Source organism: Mytilus edulis, chromosome 3, assembly GCF_963676685.1.
Source record: "Mytilus edulis chromosome 3, xbMytEdul2.2, whole genome shotgun sequence".
In the NCBI taxonomy this organism is placed as follows: Eukaryota; Metazoa; Mollusca; class Bivalvia; order Mytilida; family Mytilidae; genus Mytilus; species Mytilus edulis.
This window is the reverse complement of record NC_092346.1, coordinates 84573022-84591550: the sequence shown is the minus strand read 5'-3', so window position 1 is coordinate 84591550 and position 18529 is coordinate 84573022. Positions and strand designations below refer to the sequence as shown.

Sequence of the window (18529 nt, the reverse complement as noted above, 5' to 3'; positions counted from 1 at the left end):
TGATAACTTTCTCAAAATATCCTGGATTTCTACCAAAATTGGACAGACGCTTGTTTATGATCATAAGATAACATCTAGAAATAAACTGAAGTTTGTTTAAAAAAACTATACTTTTTCGTATATTTCTTATTTAAACGGACTATTTTTTTCTAGTTAACATAACATACACTCTGCAGTTAAAGTTTAGATTTCATAAACCATCCTGAAATTTAAACAAATTTTGATAGAAGATTCTACAGAACTAGTCAAAAGATAGTAGTAGAGGAAAATTATAAATATTTTTTTTCCTATTTTTGTTGGGCCTGCGACTCACAGCAAAAGTAGGCGAGACACTGGGTTCTGAAAAACCCTTAAAATTTCAATAGCTGAATACTCACTGATTTTCTAATTAGTATTACCAAGGATTTGTATACAAATCCTTGGTATTACCATAACTTTTGATCAGTTGACCATATTACAACATTGTTTTAACAGTTAGTAAATAGGTGTAAAAATTCATTTTAAAATCAGTAATTGCTGGTAATTACTGGGCAGTTTTAGGAATTACTTGTATTTACTAAGTGCATCAGGAATTACATGTAATTCCTAAATTTTAGTAATTACATGTAATTCCTAATTTCACCTATTTACTGTAACATATATACTGTAACGTGTACATATATTGGATAATTTTTAAGGTTAAGGTTAAACTTCATATGGAGGTGCTCCTAGTTAAAGGAGGCTTAAACCAAGAAAAATAAGTTTACTTCCGGTTTACTGGTTTACTGTTTTGGAATACATTTCAAGGAAATTAATCGAAGGACCAGTTTAAAATCTTTTCACAAAATGGTGTCTTGTCAAAAGCAAAACATTCAAAGAATTTAGTGTTTCCATCAGTTTTTTTTATTAAACAGAGTGAAACGATAACGATCTATAATAAAGCAGGGGGTACTGAGAAATGCTTGCAAACTTTTTGTTTAAATTTTTTTACAAGTTTACATTTTTGAAAGATTTAGTTTTCATATGATTTGATCTTTTAATCGTTAAATCCGGAATGAGGAGAATTATGATATCGAAATAAATATCATCAAGTGAAAATAATAAAGAAAAAATAAGAAGAGAAACACACCCAAGCAAATTCTCGATTTTATACATCGTCCTTCCCTACGGAAACGAAATAAATTCTGGAAATTAAAAAAAAAGCGTACGGTAAAAATGTTGATTTTTTTACCCCCTCCCCCAAGTGTACGTTTTGTACACTTTGGAAAATGGTTGACAATTATGGATGACCCCTAACCAGTTTAAAATAGCATGATGGAAACAAAATGAATAAAGTGATTTCCTAAATACACAGAACAAGATCTCTTATTTTCTAAGTTCTTTTGACATCTAGACCACTCTGACGGTTTTGTACCATGTACGTTTAACTATTATAAATACATGTATATATAGATGCTAATACTTTGAATTATCATGACATTTCCAGGTTATGTCGGAGATGAAGCAAGTCCTATACCAGAAACTAACATAGGCAATAAAATGTTACAAAGTATGGGATGGAAGCCTGGATCAGGTCTAGGAGCAGAAGGGGAAGGCATACAAACACCAGTTCTAGCATACAGAAGACTCAGAAGAACAGGATTAGGTCATTCAAAAACAAAACAGAAAAAATCATAGAACCAGATTTTACTTATTCTACATCATTATCATATAAATTAAGGGTCATGATTTATAGTTCTTGTTGTTCAGATTTTTTTCTTTAGTGACTGTTCTAAAATTAAGGGGGAGGAGAAACTATTGTGACCATTTTTCTAACTGACAGTAAAGTTTGCTACTAAACATGTTCCCATAAACAGTACCAATAAACAAAATGATTATGGAGGGAAAATATCACATTTACAGATATTTCCTGGTATATTGCCAATCTTTTTAAAATATTGAATTAAAATGAATTGTAGTATGGAGTTGTCTTTAATTTGAATAAATTATAAAGACTGCAAGATCAGATATATATTTTTTTTTATTAGATAATAGAAATCAATAATCAAATTAATTATATAATGATGACCTTTATAAAATTTTAATTCTTAAATATTGATGTAGATGCAATTTCATTAACATTTGTTTAAAACATTTTGAATAAACATTTTCATGACAATGTTATAATTAAAATAAAGTGAATACTTAAAATTTTTTAGTACAATGATTTATTATTTCTTTTATATTTCAATTTACCTCGGGTACATTATTTATAATAAGGATTTTAATTATGTAATGTACTTTTAAGAATTGAATGCATATTATTTTTAAGGTTACATTTCACTTTGTTTTTAATCTAATGTCTACATTGTACAACACAAAGATGCATTAATAGGTGTTTTTTTTTATATACTGAATACATTTAAGACCATACTGTGACCTGTCATTGTTTACATCTGTGTCTTTTGGTTTTTGGTGGATTGTTGTTTCATTGGCAAAAAGTTACTATATGAAGACCAGGTTTTTCAAAGCTATTTAAAAAAGAAATAAGGCTTTTAAAATCGTACTGTCAGATTTAACCAATGGTAGAGAAATATCTGCATGTGAAATGATAATGGTTTTACCAAGGAAAGGGACACTTAGGCACAAGAAACTGTTTTACCCAAGGGAATTACCACCAGTTGCTGGTAAAATATTCTGAGGTCTTGGAAATAAACATATAAATGTGTTGTAGCATTTTTGTTTTAAAATATTTATGTTAAGAGCTTACTGCAACAACAATCTTAAACAGGGGCGGATCCAGCCATTTTTAAAAAGAATTTCCAACCCAGGGCATGGGGGGATGGGGTGTTCCAACCAAATGTCCCAATTCAAATGCATTATTCATCCCCAAAAGGGGGCCCTTGAACCCCAACCCCCTGAACCCCAACGCCCTGGATCTACCACTGTAAAAGATGTAATTGATTAAATAAATGATGTTATCAGGTAGTGTTTTGAATTTTAAAAAGGACCTTTTGGGTCTTAGACATGACAATAAGTCTACAAGGGTAACTGAATTCAATGGAGATGATATTCATTTTTAGACATGACAATAAGTCTACAATGGTAACTGAAATAAATGGAGATGATATTCATTTTTAGACATGACAATAAGTCTACAAGGGTAACTGAAATCAATGGAGATGATATTCATTTTTAGACATGACAATAAGTCTACAAGGGTAACTGAAATCAATGGAGATGATATTCATTTTTAGACATGACAATAAGTCTACAATGGTAACTGAAATAAATGGAGATGATATTCATTTTTAGAATTTTCTTCTCTGTCATCATTTTAACACCTGATGATTAGCTTGGATTTAAAAGATGTCAGTCAGCAAGATTTTTTTTAAATGAAAAAAGAAAAAATAGAAAATGATATTTCTGATCTTTAATGATCAGATCTTTCTACTTTTGGTTTATGTCACAATGGCAGTCGTGCCACATCTTATTTTTGTACAAAATTGCAAAAGTAGACACAATTTTAAAAGACATCAAAACAAAGAAATATAACATATTTGATTGGATTTACAATTTTTATGGCCCCGCCACTAAGTGGTCGGGGACATATATAAGTTTTGTTCCGCTCCACTAATTTTTGCCAAATTTACGGGCTTTGGACTTTGATAAATTGTTGAAAATCACAGTTATACAGACTTTTTTCAGATATTGGGCTGATTTTTGGTTTGTGAGTTACTCCTGATGAGTTACAGATCAAGTTTAAGTTTGGTTCTGCTCGGCTAATTTTTGCTATAATTTTGGGCTATGGACTTGATAAATTTTTGAAAATCACAGTTATACGGACCTTTTTTCTAAATTCTTTCAGATATTGGGCTGATTTTTGGTTTGTGAGCTTACACATGATGACTTACAGATCAAGTTTAAGTTTTGTTCCGCTCCGCTAATTTTTGCCAAAATTAAGGATTTACAACTTTGAAAATTGTTGAAAACGACAGATATAAGGACATTTTTCTATATGCCCCCTGATTTTGAGCTAATTTTTTATATGTGAGACTACCAATATGCATACCCGTAGCCAGGGGGGTCGGGGTTCGGACGAATCCCCCCTTGAAATCAAATAAGCACTGTTAAAGTCAATGTTTTGTTCAAATTGTGACTGTTAAAGTCGAGTTCATGAGTCCAACGAAACCCCCCTTGGAAATTCCTTGCTACGGGCCTGAATATGTTTGTGTCCACATGTGTTATTGAAATTGCAGATTTTTCAACTTTTGGAGACAGAGCCATTCATGTCGCTTTGACACATCTAGTTTAAATATTTGTTTATTTAAAGATAGAATATTGTAATAGTGCAATAAATTTGTGAAATTTTCCATTTGTAATAGATTTTGCAATTTGTGATGCTATATTGTAAGGAACAGTAAATGGGCTATGTCACAGATTTTTTGGAAAAATTGCAAACAACTTCAAATGTTGAAATCTAACTGAAAATCAAAAAGTAATTCATTTATCTAAACTGTTATGCTGCTTGAATATATATTTTTTGTAAAGAAAAATCTTGAAATTGTTCAACATTTATAAAATGTACATAAGATCTATCAAAAATTTTGTCAAAATATTTTTATTTTTAATACATTTTCCCTTTGATTATTTGATATCAATAAAACAGAAATTTATAAAATCAGAGTTTTGATATATTAAAGTAATTTTAAGAACATGTTTCACAGAATTTATGTGTTTTTAATTCAAAAATAGATTACTTTCAATAATATATTTCAGATAAAAAAGAGATTAATGCATTACTTTTTCCAATTTTTAGTGCAATTTTCACCTATAAACGTAGCTGTGAGAAAAATCTGTGATATGACCCCTCTACTGTAACATGACTTTGAACATTGTTTATTACCTTTTACTAGAAGTAGATACATGTACATTTTGTAGTGTAAATGTGAAATTTTAAATGTTGTATTCAATTTTATATGAATGTTTTATGTAATATTTTCTTATGATAATTCTATGAATTTTATTGTATTGTTTGCAGCAAATGTCAAAGAATGCTAGGCTTGGGAATGCTAATCAAACAGCATAAACTATTTGTATAAAGCTTTATAGTTAAAAAGGTAGAAGACCTTGGTATTTCATATCTTGTATATGAAAGATTGGAGCAAGACTTGATGTTCAGATAGTAATTTAATAATGACTATAAAATATACAATTGGTATCACTGTAGCGACATTACGTCATAAGTAAATGTCCCAGAGGTATATTTGATGTGTAGAATGGTTGTATGGTGAACATGGCTTTCTTGTTAGAGTTCATCTGGCTTTAACCTCATTTTCATGGTTTATTGGTTGGTTTTTGTGGTTCAGTCCATTTTCTCATACTATTATTGATAAGTCAACTATATTTGGTGTATAGAATGATAACATGTCTGTCTGTCTGGGTGTATCAGAGTGTTAACTTCGTTTTCATGCATCATTGATAATGTTAAGTTTATGTGATAACTGATGTAAAACTGTTATCTCAAAGAATTTAAACCCATTAAAAAACATCATGATCTGTAAACCAGCAAGACAATTCAGTGTGTGCATATTTGTTAAATGTTAATTTTTAAAACAATGGCCAGTATGTCATTTATTTTTTTTAAAGCAGTTAAAGAAATATGGAGTTCAGTTGTAAGATAATTGTCTCAATCAAGTCATACAACATCTTTCTATTTTGATATTGTTTAAGACATTACAAAATGGTAATTTTACGAACACCTTTCTGTTATATTTGTATTCCTTACTGATTAAATTATTTTTGAAGCAATATAATTAAATCAGTTTTTCTAAAACTAAATATTTTTTGTTAAGAATATTGAAATCATGTGCAATACATTATTTGAAAATATTGCTAACAATGTGCTACTGCAAGATTGTGAAAGGAGAAATTATCACAAACATCATGTTAGTCATGGAAAGCAGTCAATTTATATGAAATAAAAACACTATTCAGAAAAGTCAAAATTGATTACAAAACTTGTGTTTTATGTTACAGTTATAAGCTTGTACAATGTTGAAATATTTAAATATATCAATTTGATAAATTTATTTTTCTGTATAAAAGTGCTATAATTCCAATGCAGAATGTGTATGGATTTTCTGTGCCATTCTGTTTAAATGCTTTTTTAACCTACAGGACACATTTAACGAGACACAATTGATGCAAAGACTAATTATGAGGAAAAAAAACATTATAGATTACATAAAGATGTAACGAAATAAAAACATGAAGGATTATATTAAGAAAAAAATGAGCTAATAGAAAAATAAGAGTGATAATATTTTCACATATGTGTTCAGAAATAATGACCTAAAACATGCTTGATAATATTTATACACATGAAAACAAATAATGACTAAATGAGATAAAAACATGAGTGATTTATATGTATACACATGTATTAAGAAATAATGAGATATATAAATGAGTGATTATAAGTATACACACATGTTGAGATATGTATGCTTTAGAGTGTATTTTGTGGTTAAAAGTCAAAACACCAAATATTCTGGAAAAAAAGGCATTCAAGTGTTTTACAATTGCAAATATGTAATCTTAATTGTTGACACTTTATAAATTTGATTATAATTGTCCAGAGTTAACCTTTGACAAAGTTCTTATTTTCCGATGTCATCTGTTTTTCTGGCATTGCTAATTATTTCATGGCTCAATTTGACAATACAAACAGATCCAGATTAACCTTAAAGTAAACAGCAGTTCATAAAAAAATATCTTCTAAAAATTAAGAACTATGAAAGTACATGTGAAAATGTTTTATAAGTTTTAAATGGTGTGTTTGTATACTAGATACAGATTAGTTACTGTTGTTTGTATACTAGATACAGATTAGTAACTGTTGTTTGTTATGTTTTATGCCAAATATCTTACTGAAATTTTATTACTTCACATTAGAGAACGTTTTATTTTGATACATTTTGTGATAGTCATAACATCTTCATTTGTAAATTTATTTTTTACATTAGTCAATATTAAATAATCCTAAAACTGTGTTTATTTCCTTTTGTTATGTACAGACATATTTTGATTAACAGAAATGGCTGTTTGTTAAACAATTGCTCAATGTTGCAGAACTTTCCTTTTTGGTTATCAATGTTTGTTATTTGTGAAAACAACGTTGAATCATGTGGTTTAAATATGGTAGTTTTTAGATTAAAACTTTCACACTAAATATAAATTAATAATTTTGTGGAGCACTTAATTTTGTGGTTTGAGGAAAACAAAGAAACTCAAGAAAATGTGTATCCCACAACTATAAATTGTTAGTTTCTACAAAAGCTGATCAGTGCTATTGTCAAAATGTTTTTATACAAAAGCAATTTTTTTTAGGTTCAATAATTCTATGTTGTTGTCATTTGTGTTGTTCTCATCCAAAGACACATTTGGTTAAAGTGATTTGATCTCAATGAAATTTTACAAGAGGGTTCAATACCACTTATGTTATACCATATTCAAAACAGATGTGCCATGTTTTAATACTTTCATAAACAACATTTTACTGAATATGTCATGACTCATGACCTAGTATTTCCTAAAACATCGTATTATGTGTAAGTTCTCCCAATATCATCATTCTATTGAATATGTCGTGTCTTAGTGCTTCATAAAACAACAACATACTGGATATGTCATGTCTTAGTGAATCATAAAACAACATCCTATGGATATGTCATATCATAGAACTTCATGTCTTAGTGAATCATAAAACAACATCCTTATGGATATGTCATATCATAGAACTTCATAAAACAACAACCTACTGGATATGTCATGTCTTAGTGAATCATAAAACAGCATCCTATGGATATGTCATATCATAGAACTTCATAAAACAACAACATACTGGATATGTCTTGTCTTAGTGAATCATAAAACAACATCCTATGGATATGTCATATCATAGAACTTCATAAAACAACAACCTACTGGATATGTCATGTCTTAGTGAATCATAAAACAACATCCTATGGATATGTCATATCATAGAACTTCATAAAACAACAACATACTAAATATGTCATGTCTAAGTGAATCATAAAACAACATCCTATGGATATGTCATATCATAGAACTTCATAAAACAACAACATACTGGATATGTCATGTCTTAGTGAATCTTTAAACAACATCCTATGGATATGTCATATCATAGAACTTCATTAAACAACAACCTACTGGATATGTCATGTCTTAGTGAATCATAAAACAACATCCTATGGATATGTCATATCATAGAACTTCATAAAACAACAACATACTGGATATGTCATGTCTTAGTGAATCATAAAACAACATCCTATGGATATGTCATATCATAGAACTTCATAAAACAACAACCTACTGAATATGTCATGTCTTAGTGAATCATAAAACAACATCTTATGGATATGTCATATCATAGAACTTCATAAAACAACAACATACTGAATATGTCATGTCTTAGTGAATCATAAAACAACATCCTATGGATATGTCATATCATAGAACTTCATAAAACAACAACCTACTGGATATGTCATGTCTTAGTGAATCATAAAACAACATCCTATGGATATGTCATATCATAGAACTTCATAAAACAACAACCTACTGAATATGTCATGTCTTAGTGAATCATAAAACAACATCCTATGGATATGTCATATCATAGAACTTCATAAAACAACAACCTACTGAATATGTCATGTCTTAGTGAATCATAAAACAACATCCTATGGATATGTCATATCATAGAACTTCATAAAACAACAACATACTGGATATGTCATGTCTAAGTGAATCATAAAACAACATCCTGATATGTCATGTCTTAGTGAATCGTAAAATAACATCCTATTGAATATGTCATATAGTATAAAAAAGAAGATGTGGTATGATTGCCAATGAGACAACTATCCACAAAAGACCAAAATGACACAGACATTAACAACTATAGGTCACCGTACAGCCTTCCACAATAAGCAAAGCTCATACCGCATAGTCAGCTATAAAAGGCCCCTATAACACAATGTAAAACAATTCAAATGAGAAAACTAACGGCCTTATTTATGTAGAAAAAAAAAAAAAAAAAAAGAAATGAACGAACTTCATAAAACAACGACGTACTGGATTTGTCATGTTTAGTGCTTCATAAAACAAACTCCTGGATATGTCATGTCTTTGTGCTTCATAAAACAACAACCGACTGGATATGTCATGTCTTAGTGCTTCTTAAAACAACAACCGACTGGATATGTCATGTCTTAGTGCTTCATAAAACAACATCCTATTTGATATGTCATGTCTTAGTGCTTTATAAAACATCATCCTACTGGATTTGTCATGTCTGAGTACTTCCAAAAAACCCATCTCACTGAATATGTTATGTCTTAATACTTTATAAAACAACATCCTATTAATATGTCATATCATAGAACTTCATAAAACAACAACATACTGAATATGTCATGTCTTAGTGAATCGTAAAACAACATCCTATTGGATATGTCATATAGAACTTCATAAAACAACAACCTACTGGATTTGTCATGTCTTAGTGACTCATAAAACAACCGACTGGATATATCATGTCTTAGTGCTTCATAAAACATCATCCTATTGGATATTTCTTATAGAACTTCATAAAACAACATTCTACTGGATATGTCATACCTAACAACTTCATAAAACAACACCTACTAAATATGTCATGTCATAGAACTTCATAAAACAACATCCTTCCAAATATGTCATGCCATAGAACTTCATAAAACAACATGCTACTAAATATGTCATGTCATAGAACTTCATAAAACAACATGCTACTAAATATGTCATGTCATAGAACTTCATAAAACAACATCCTACTAAATATGTCGTGTCATAGAACTTCATAAAACAACATCCTACTAAATATGTCATGTCATAGAGAAAAAAAAGAGAAATGAACGAACTTCATAAAACAACGACGTACTGGATTTGTCATGTTAAGTGCTTCATAAAACAAACTCCTGGATATGTCATGTCTTTGTGCTTCATAAAACAACAACCAACTGGATATGTCATGTCTTAGTGCTTCTTAAAACAACAACTGACTGGATATGTCATGTCTTAGTGCTTCATAAAACAACATCCTATTTGATATGTCATGTCTTAGTGCGTTATAAAACATCATCCTACTGGATTTGTCATGTCTGAGTACTTCCAAAAAACCCATCTCACTGAATATGTTATGTCTTAATACTTTATAAAACAACATCCTATGGATATGTCATATTATAAAACTTCATAAAACAACAACATACTGAATATGTCATGTCTAAGTGAATCGTAAAACAACATCCTATTGGATATGTCATATAGAACTTCATAAAACAACAACCTACTGGATTTGTCATGTCTTAGTGACTCATAAAACAACCGACTGGATATGTCATGTCTTAGTGCTTCATAAAACATCCAATTGGATATTTCTTATAGAACTTCATTAAACAACATCCTGTTGGATTTGTCATGTCTCAGTACTTCATAAAACAACAAACTACTACATATGTCATGTCTCAGTATTTCATAAAATAAAAACCACTAGATATGTCATGTCTCACCTTCATAAAACAACATTCTACTGAATATGTCATGCCCGAGTACTTCATCAAACAACAATGATATGTCATGTCTCAATACTCCATCAAACAACAATCAACTGGATATGTCATGTCTCAGTACTTCATAAAACAACAATCTTATGTATATGTCATGTCTAAGTGCTTCATAAAGCAATAATATATGGGAAATGTCATGTCTTAGTTCTCACAAAACAACCTACTGAATATGTCATGTCTTAGTACTTCCTTTAACAACATTCTACTGGATATGTCATATCTAACAACTTCATAAAAGAACATCCTACTAAATATGTCATGTATTAGACCTTCATAAAACAACATCCTACTAAATATGTCATGTCTTAGAACTTCATAAAACAACATTCTACTGGATATGTCATATCTAACAACTTCATAAAACAACATCCTGCTAAATATGTCATGTCTTAGACCTTCATAAAACAACATCCTACTAAATATGTTATGTCTTAGAACTTCATAAAACAACATTCTACTGGATATGTCATATCTAACAACTTCATAAAACAACACCTACTAAATATGTCATGTCTTAGAACTTCATAAAACAACATCCTACTAAATATTTCATGTCATAGAACTTCATAAAACAACATCCTTCCAAATATGTCATGTCTTAAGACCTTCATAAAACAACATCCTACTAAATATGTCATGTCATAGAACTTCATAAAACAACATCCTTCCAAATATGTCATGTCTTAAGACCTTCATAAAACAACATCCTACTAAATATGTCATGTCATAGAACTTCATAAAACAACATCCTACTACATATGTCATGTCATAGAACTTCATAAAACAACATCCTTCTAAATATGTCATGTCTTAAGACCTTCATAAAACAACATCCTGCTAAATATGTCATGTCATAGAACTTCATTAAACAACATGCTACTAAATATGTCATGTCTTAGAACTTCATAAAACAATATCCTACTAAATATGTTATGTCTTAGAACTTCATAAAACAACATTCTACTGGATATGTCATATCTAACAACTTCATAAAACAACACCTACTAAATATGTCATGTCTTAGAACTTCATGAAACAACATCCTACTAAATATTTCATGTCATAGGACTTCATAAAACAACATCCTACTAAATATGTCATGTCATATAAAACAACATCCTGCTAAATATGTCATGTCTTAGACCTTCATAAAACAACATCCTACTAAATATGTTATGTCTTAGAACTTCATAAAACAACATTCTACTGGATATGTCATATCTAACAACTTCATAAAACAACACCTTCTAAATATGTCATGTCTTAGAACTTCATAAAACAACATCCTACTAAATATTTCATGTCATAGAACTTCATAAAACAACATCCTACTAAATATGTAATGTCATAGAACTTCATAAAACAACATGCTACTAAATATGTCATGTCTTAGAACTTCATAAAACAACATTCTACTAAATATGTCATGTCATAGAACTTCATAAAACAACATTCTACTAAATATGTCATGTCTTAGAACTTCATAAAACAACATTCTACTGGATATGTCATATCTAACAACTTCATAAAACAACATCCTACTAAATATTTCATGTCATAGAACTTCATAAAACAACATTCTACTAAATATGTCATGTCTTAGAACTTCATAAAACAACATTCTACTGGATATGTCATATCTAACAACTTCATAAAACAACATCCTACTAAATATGTCATGTCATAGAACTTCATAAAACAACATGCTACTAAATATGTCATGTCATAGAACCTCATAAAACAACATCCTACTAAATATGTCATGTCTTAAGACCTTCATAAAACAACATCCTACTAAATATGTTATGTCTTAGAACTTCATAAAACAACATTCTACTGGATATGTCATATCTAACAACTTCATAAAACAACACCTACTAAATATGTCATGTCTTAGAACTTCATAAAACAACATCCTACTAAATATTTCATGTCATAGAACTTCATAAAACAACATCCTGCTAAATATGTCATGTCATAGAACTTCATAAAACAACATGCTACTAAATATGTCATGTCTTAGAACTTCATAAAACAACATCCTACTAAATATGTTATGTCTTAGAACTTCATAAAACAACATTCTACTGGATATGTCATATCTAACAACTTCATAAAACAACACCTACTAAATATGTCATGTCTTAGAACTTCATGAAACAACATCCTACTAAATATTTCATGTCATAGGACTTCATAAAACAACATCCTACTAAATATGTCATGTCATATAAAACAACATCCTGCTAAATATGTCATGTCTTAGACCTTCATAAAACAACATCCTACTAAATATGTTATGTCTTAGAACTTCATAAAACAACATTCTACTGGATATGTCATATCTAACAACTTCATAAAACAACACCTTCTAAATATGTCATGTCTTAGAACTTCATAAAACAACATCCTACTAAATATTTCATGTCATAGAACTTCATAAAACAACATCCTACTAAATATGTCATGTCATAGAACTTCATAAAACAACATGCTACTGAATATGTCATGTCTTAGAACTTCATAAAACAACATTCTACTAAATATGTCATGTCTTAGAACTTTATAAAACAACATTCTACTGGATATGTCATATCTAACAACTTCATAAAACAACATCCTACTAAATATGTCATGTCATAGAACTTCATAAAACAACATTCTACTAAATATGTCATGTCTTAGAACTTCATAAAACAACATTCTACTGGATATGTCATATCTAACAACTTCATAAAACAACATCCTACTAAATATGTCATGTCATAGAACTTCATAAAACAACATGCTACTAAATATGTCATGTCATAGAACCTCATAAAACAACATCCTACTAAATATGTCATGTCTTAAGACCTTCATAAAACAACATCCTACTGGATATGTTATGTCTTAGAACTTCATAAAACAACATTCTACTGGATATGTCATATCTAACAACTTCATAAAACAACACCTACTAAATATGTCATGTCTTAGAACTTCATGAAACAACATCCTACTAAATATTTCATGTCATAGGACTTCATAAAACAACATCCTACTAAATATGTCATGTCATATAAAACAACATCCTGCTAAATATGTCATGTCTTAGACCTTCATAAAACAACATCCTACTAAATATGTTATGTCTTAGAACTTCATAAAACAACATTCTACTGGATATGTCATATCTAACAACTTCATAAAACAACACCTACTAAATATGTCATGTCTTAGAACTTCATAAAACAACATCCTACTAAATATTTCATGTCATAGAACTTCATAAAACAACATCCTACTAAATATGTCATGTCATAGAACTTCATAAAACAACATTCTACTAAATATGTCATGTCTTAGAACTTCATAAAACAACATTCTACTGGATATGTCATATCTAACAACTTCATAAAACAACATCCTACTAAATATGTCATGTCATAGAACTTCATAAAACAACATGCTACTAAATATGTCATGTCATAGAACCTCATAAAACAACATCCTACTAAATATGTCATGTCTTAAGACCTTCATAAAACAACATCCTACTAAATATGTCATGTCATAGAACTTCATAAAACAACATCCTACTAAATATGTCATGTCATAGAACTTCATAAAACAACATCCTACTAAATATGTCATGTCATAGAACTTCATAAAACAACATCCTGCTAAATATGTCATGTCTTAGACCTTCATAAAACAACATCCTACTAAATATGTTATGTCTTAGAACTTCATAAAACAACATTCTACTGGATATGTCATATCTAACAACTTCATCAAACAACACCTTCTAAATATGTCATGTCTTAGAACTTCATAAAACAACATCCTACTAAATATTTCATGTCATAGAACTTCATAAAACAACATCCTACTAAATATGTAGTGTCATAGAACTTCATAAAACAACATGCTACTAAATATGTCATGTCTTAGAACTTCATAAAACAACATTCTACTAAATATGTCATGTCATAGAACTTCATAAAACAACATTCTACTAAATATGTCATGTCTTAGAACTTCATAAAACAACATTCTACTGGATATGTCATATCTAACAACTTCATAAAACAACATCCTACTAAATATGTCATGTCATAGAACTTCATAAAACAACATTCTACTAAATATGTTATGTCTTAGAACTTCATAAAACAACATTCTACTGGATATGTCATATCTAACAACTTCATAAAACAACACCTACTAAATATGTCATGTCTTAGAACTTCATAAAACAACATCCTACTAAATATTTCATGTCATAGAACTTCATAAAACAACATCCTGCTAAATATGTCATGTCATAGAACTTCATAAAACAACATGCTACTAAATATGTCATGTCTTAGAACTTCATAAAACAACATCCTACTAAATATGTTATGTCTTAGAACTTCATAAAACAACATTCTACTGGATATGTCATATCTAACAACTTCATAAAACAACATCCTACTAAATATGTCATGTCATAGAACTTCATAAAACAACATTCTACTAAATATGTTATGTCTTAGAACTTCATAAAACAACATTCTACTGGATATGTCATATCTAACAACTTCATAAAACAACACCTACTAAATATGTCATGTCTTAGAACTTCATAAAACAACATCCTACTAAATATTTCATGTCATAGAACTTCATAAAACAACATCCTGCTAAATATGTCATGTCATAGAACTTCATAAAACAACATGCTACTAAATATGTCATGTCTTAGAACTTCATAAAACAACATCCTACTAAATATGTTATGTCTTAGAACTTCATAAAACAACATTCTACTGAATATGTCATATCTAACAACTTCATAAAACAACACCTACTAAATATGTCATGTCTTAGAACTTCATGAAACAACATCCTACTAAATATTTCATGTCATAGGACTTCATAAAACAACATCCTACTAAATATGTCATGTCATATAAAACAACATCCTGCTAAATATGTCATGTCTTAGACCTTCATAAAACAACATCCTACTAAATATGTTATGTCTTAGAACTTCATAAAACAACATTCTACTGGATATGTCATATCTAACAACTTCATAAAACAACACCTTCTAAATATGTCATGTCTTAGAACTTCATAAAACAACATCCTACTAAATATTTCATGTCTCAGAACTTCATAAAACAACATCCTACTAAATATGTCATGTCATAGAACTTCATAAAACAACATGCTACTAAATATGTCATGTCTTAGAACTTCATAAAACAACATTCTACTAAATATGTCATGTCTTAGAACTTTATAAAACAACATTCTACTGGATATGTCATATCTAACAACTTCATAAAACAACATCCTACTAAATATGTCATGTCATAGAACTTCATAAAACAACATTCTACTAAATATGTCATGTCTTAGAACTTCATAAAACAACATTCTACTGGATATGTCATATCTAACAACTTCATAAAACAACATCCTACTAAATATGTCATGTCATAGAACTTCATAAAACAACATGCTACTAAATATGTCATGTCATAGAACCTCATAAAACAACATCCTACTAAATATGTCATGTCTTAAGACCTTCATAAAACAACATCCTACTAAATATGTCATATCTAACAACTTCATAAAACAACACCTACTAAATATGTCATGTCTTAGAACTTCATGAAACAACATCCTACTAAATATTTCATGTCATAGGACTTCATAAAACAACATCCTACTAAATATGTCATGTCATATAAAACAACATCCTGCTAAATATGTCATGTCTTAGACCTTCATAAAACAACATCCTACTAAATATGTTATGTCTTAGAACTTCATAAAACAACATTCTACTGGATATGTCATATCTAACAACTTCATAAAACAACACCTTCTAAATATGTCATGTCTTAGAACTTCATAAAACAACATCCTACTAAATATTTCATGTCATAGAACTTCATAAAACAACATCCTACTAAATATGTCATGTCATAGAACTTCATAAAACAACATGCTACTAAATATGTCATGTCTTAGAACTTCATAAAACAACATTCTACTAAATATGTCATGTCTTAGAACTTTATAAAACAACATTCTACTGGATATGTCATATCTAACAACTTCATAAAACAACATCCTACTAAATATGTCATGTCATAGAACTTCATAAAACAACATTCTACTAAATATGTCATGTCTTAGAACTTCATAAAACAACATTCTACTGGATATGTCATATCTAACAACTTCATAAAACAACACCTACTAAATATGTCATGTCTTAGAACTTCATAAAACAACATCCTACTAAATATTTCATGTCATAGAACTTCATAAAACAACATCCTGCTAAATATGTCATGTCATAGAACTTCATAAAACAACATGCCACTAAATATGTCATGTCTTAGAACTTCATAAAACAACATCCTACTGGATATGTTATGTCTTAGAACTTCATAAAACAACATTCTACTGGATATGTCATATCTAACAACTTCATAAAACAACACCTACTAAATATGTCATGTCTTAGAACTTCATGAAACAACATCCTACTAAATATTTCATGTCATAGGACTTCATAAAACAACATCCTACTAAATATGTCATGTCATATAAAACAACATCCTGCTAAATATGTCATGTCTTAGACCTTCATAAAACAACATCCTACTAAATATGTTATGTCTTAGAACTTCATAAAACAACATTCTACTGGATATGTCATATCTAACAACTTCATAAAACAACACCTACTAAATATGTCATGTCTTAGAACTTCATAAAACAACATCCTACTAAATATTTCATGTCTTAGAACTTCATAAAACAACATCCTACTAAATATTTCATGTCATAGAACTTCATAAAACAACATCCTACTAAATATGTCATGTCATAGAACTTCATAAAACAACATGCTACTAAATATGTCATGTCTTAGAACTTCATAAAACAACATTCTTCTAAGTATGTCATGTCTTAGAACTTCATAAAACAACATTCTACTGGATATGTCATATCTAACTTCATAAAACAACATCCTACTAAATATGTCATGTCATTGAACTTCATAAAACAACATTCTACTAAATATGTCATGTCTTAGAACTTCATAAAACAACATTCTACTGGATATGTCATATCTAACAACTTCATAAAACAACATCCTACTAAATATGTCATGTCTTAGAACTTCATAAAACAACATGCTACTAAATATGTCATGTCATAGAACCTCATAAAACAACATCCTACTAAATATGCCATGTCATAGAACTTCATAAAACAACATGCTACTAAATATGTCATGTCATAGAACCTCATAAAACAACATCCTACTAAATATGTCATGTCTTAAGACCTTCATAAAACAACATCCTACTAAATATGTCATGTCATAGAACTTCATAAAACAACATCCTACTAAATATGTCATGTCATAGAACTTCATAAAACAACATGCTACTAAATATGTCATGTCTTAGAACTTCATAAAACAACATCCTACTAAATATGTCATGTCTTAGACTTTCATAAAACAACATCCTACTAAATATGTCATGCCATAGAACTTCATAAAACAACATCCTACTAAATATGTCATGTCATAGAACTTCATAAAACAACATGCTACTAAATATGTCATGTCTTAGACCTTCATAAAACAACATCCTTCTAAATATGTCATGTCATAGAACTTCATAAAACAACATGCTACTGGATATGTCATATCTAACAACTTCATAAAACAACATCCTACTAAATATGTCATGTCATAGAACTTCATAAAACAACATGCTACTAAATATGTCATGTCATAGAACCTCATAAAACAACATCCTTCTAAATATGTCATGTCTTAAGACCTTCATAAAACAACA

The 18529-nt window shown here is 29.2% G+C and overlaps 1 protein-coding gene across 1 annotated transcript in view; it reads left to right on the top strand.

Annotated features, from left to right (window-relative positions):
* Positions 1–6253, top strand: part of LOC139514580 (G patch domain-containing protein 2-like) — a 33801-nt gene extending 27548 nt beyond the window's left edge. The window contains exon 7 of the mRNA XM_071303972.1: positions 1466–6253. Within this exon, the coding sequence (XP_071160073.1) occupies positions 1466–1656 (191 nt within the window). The 3' untranslated portion in view covers positions 1657–6253. The remainder of the gene's footprint in view (positions 1–1465) is intronic.
* The last annotated feature ends 12276 nt before the right edge of the window (positions 6254–18529 follow it).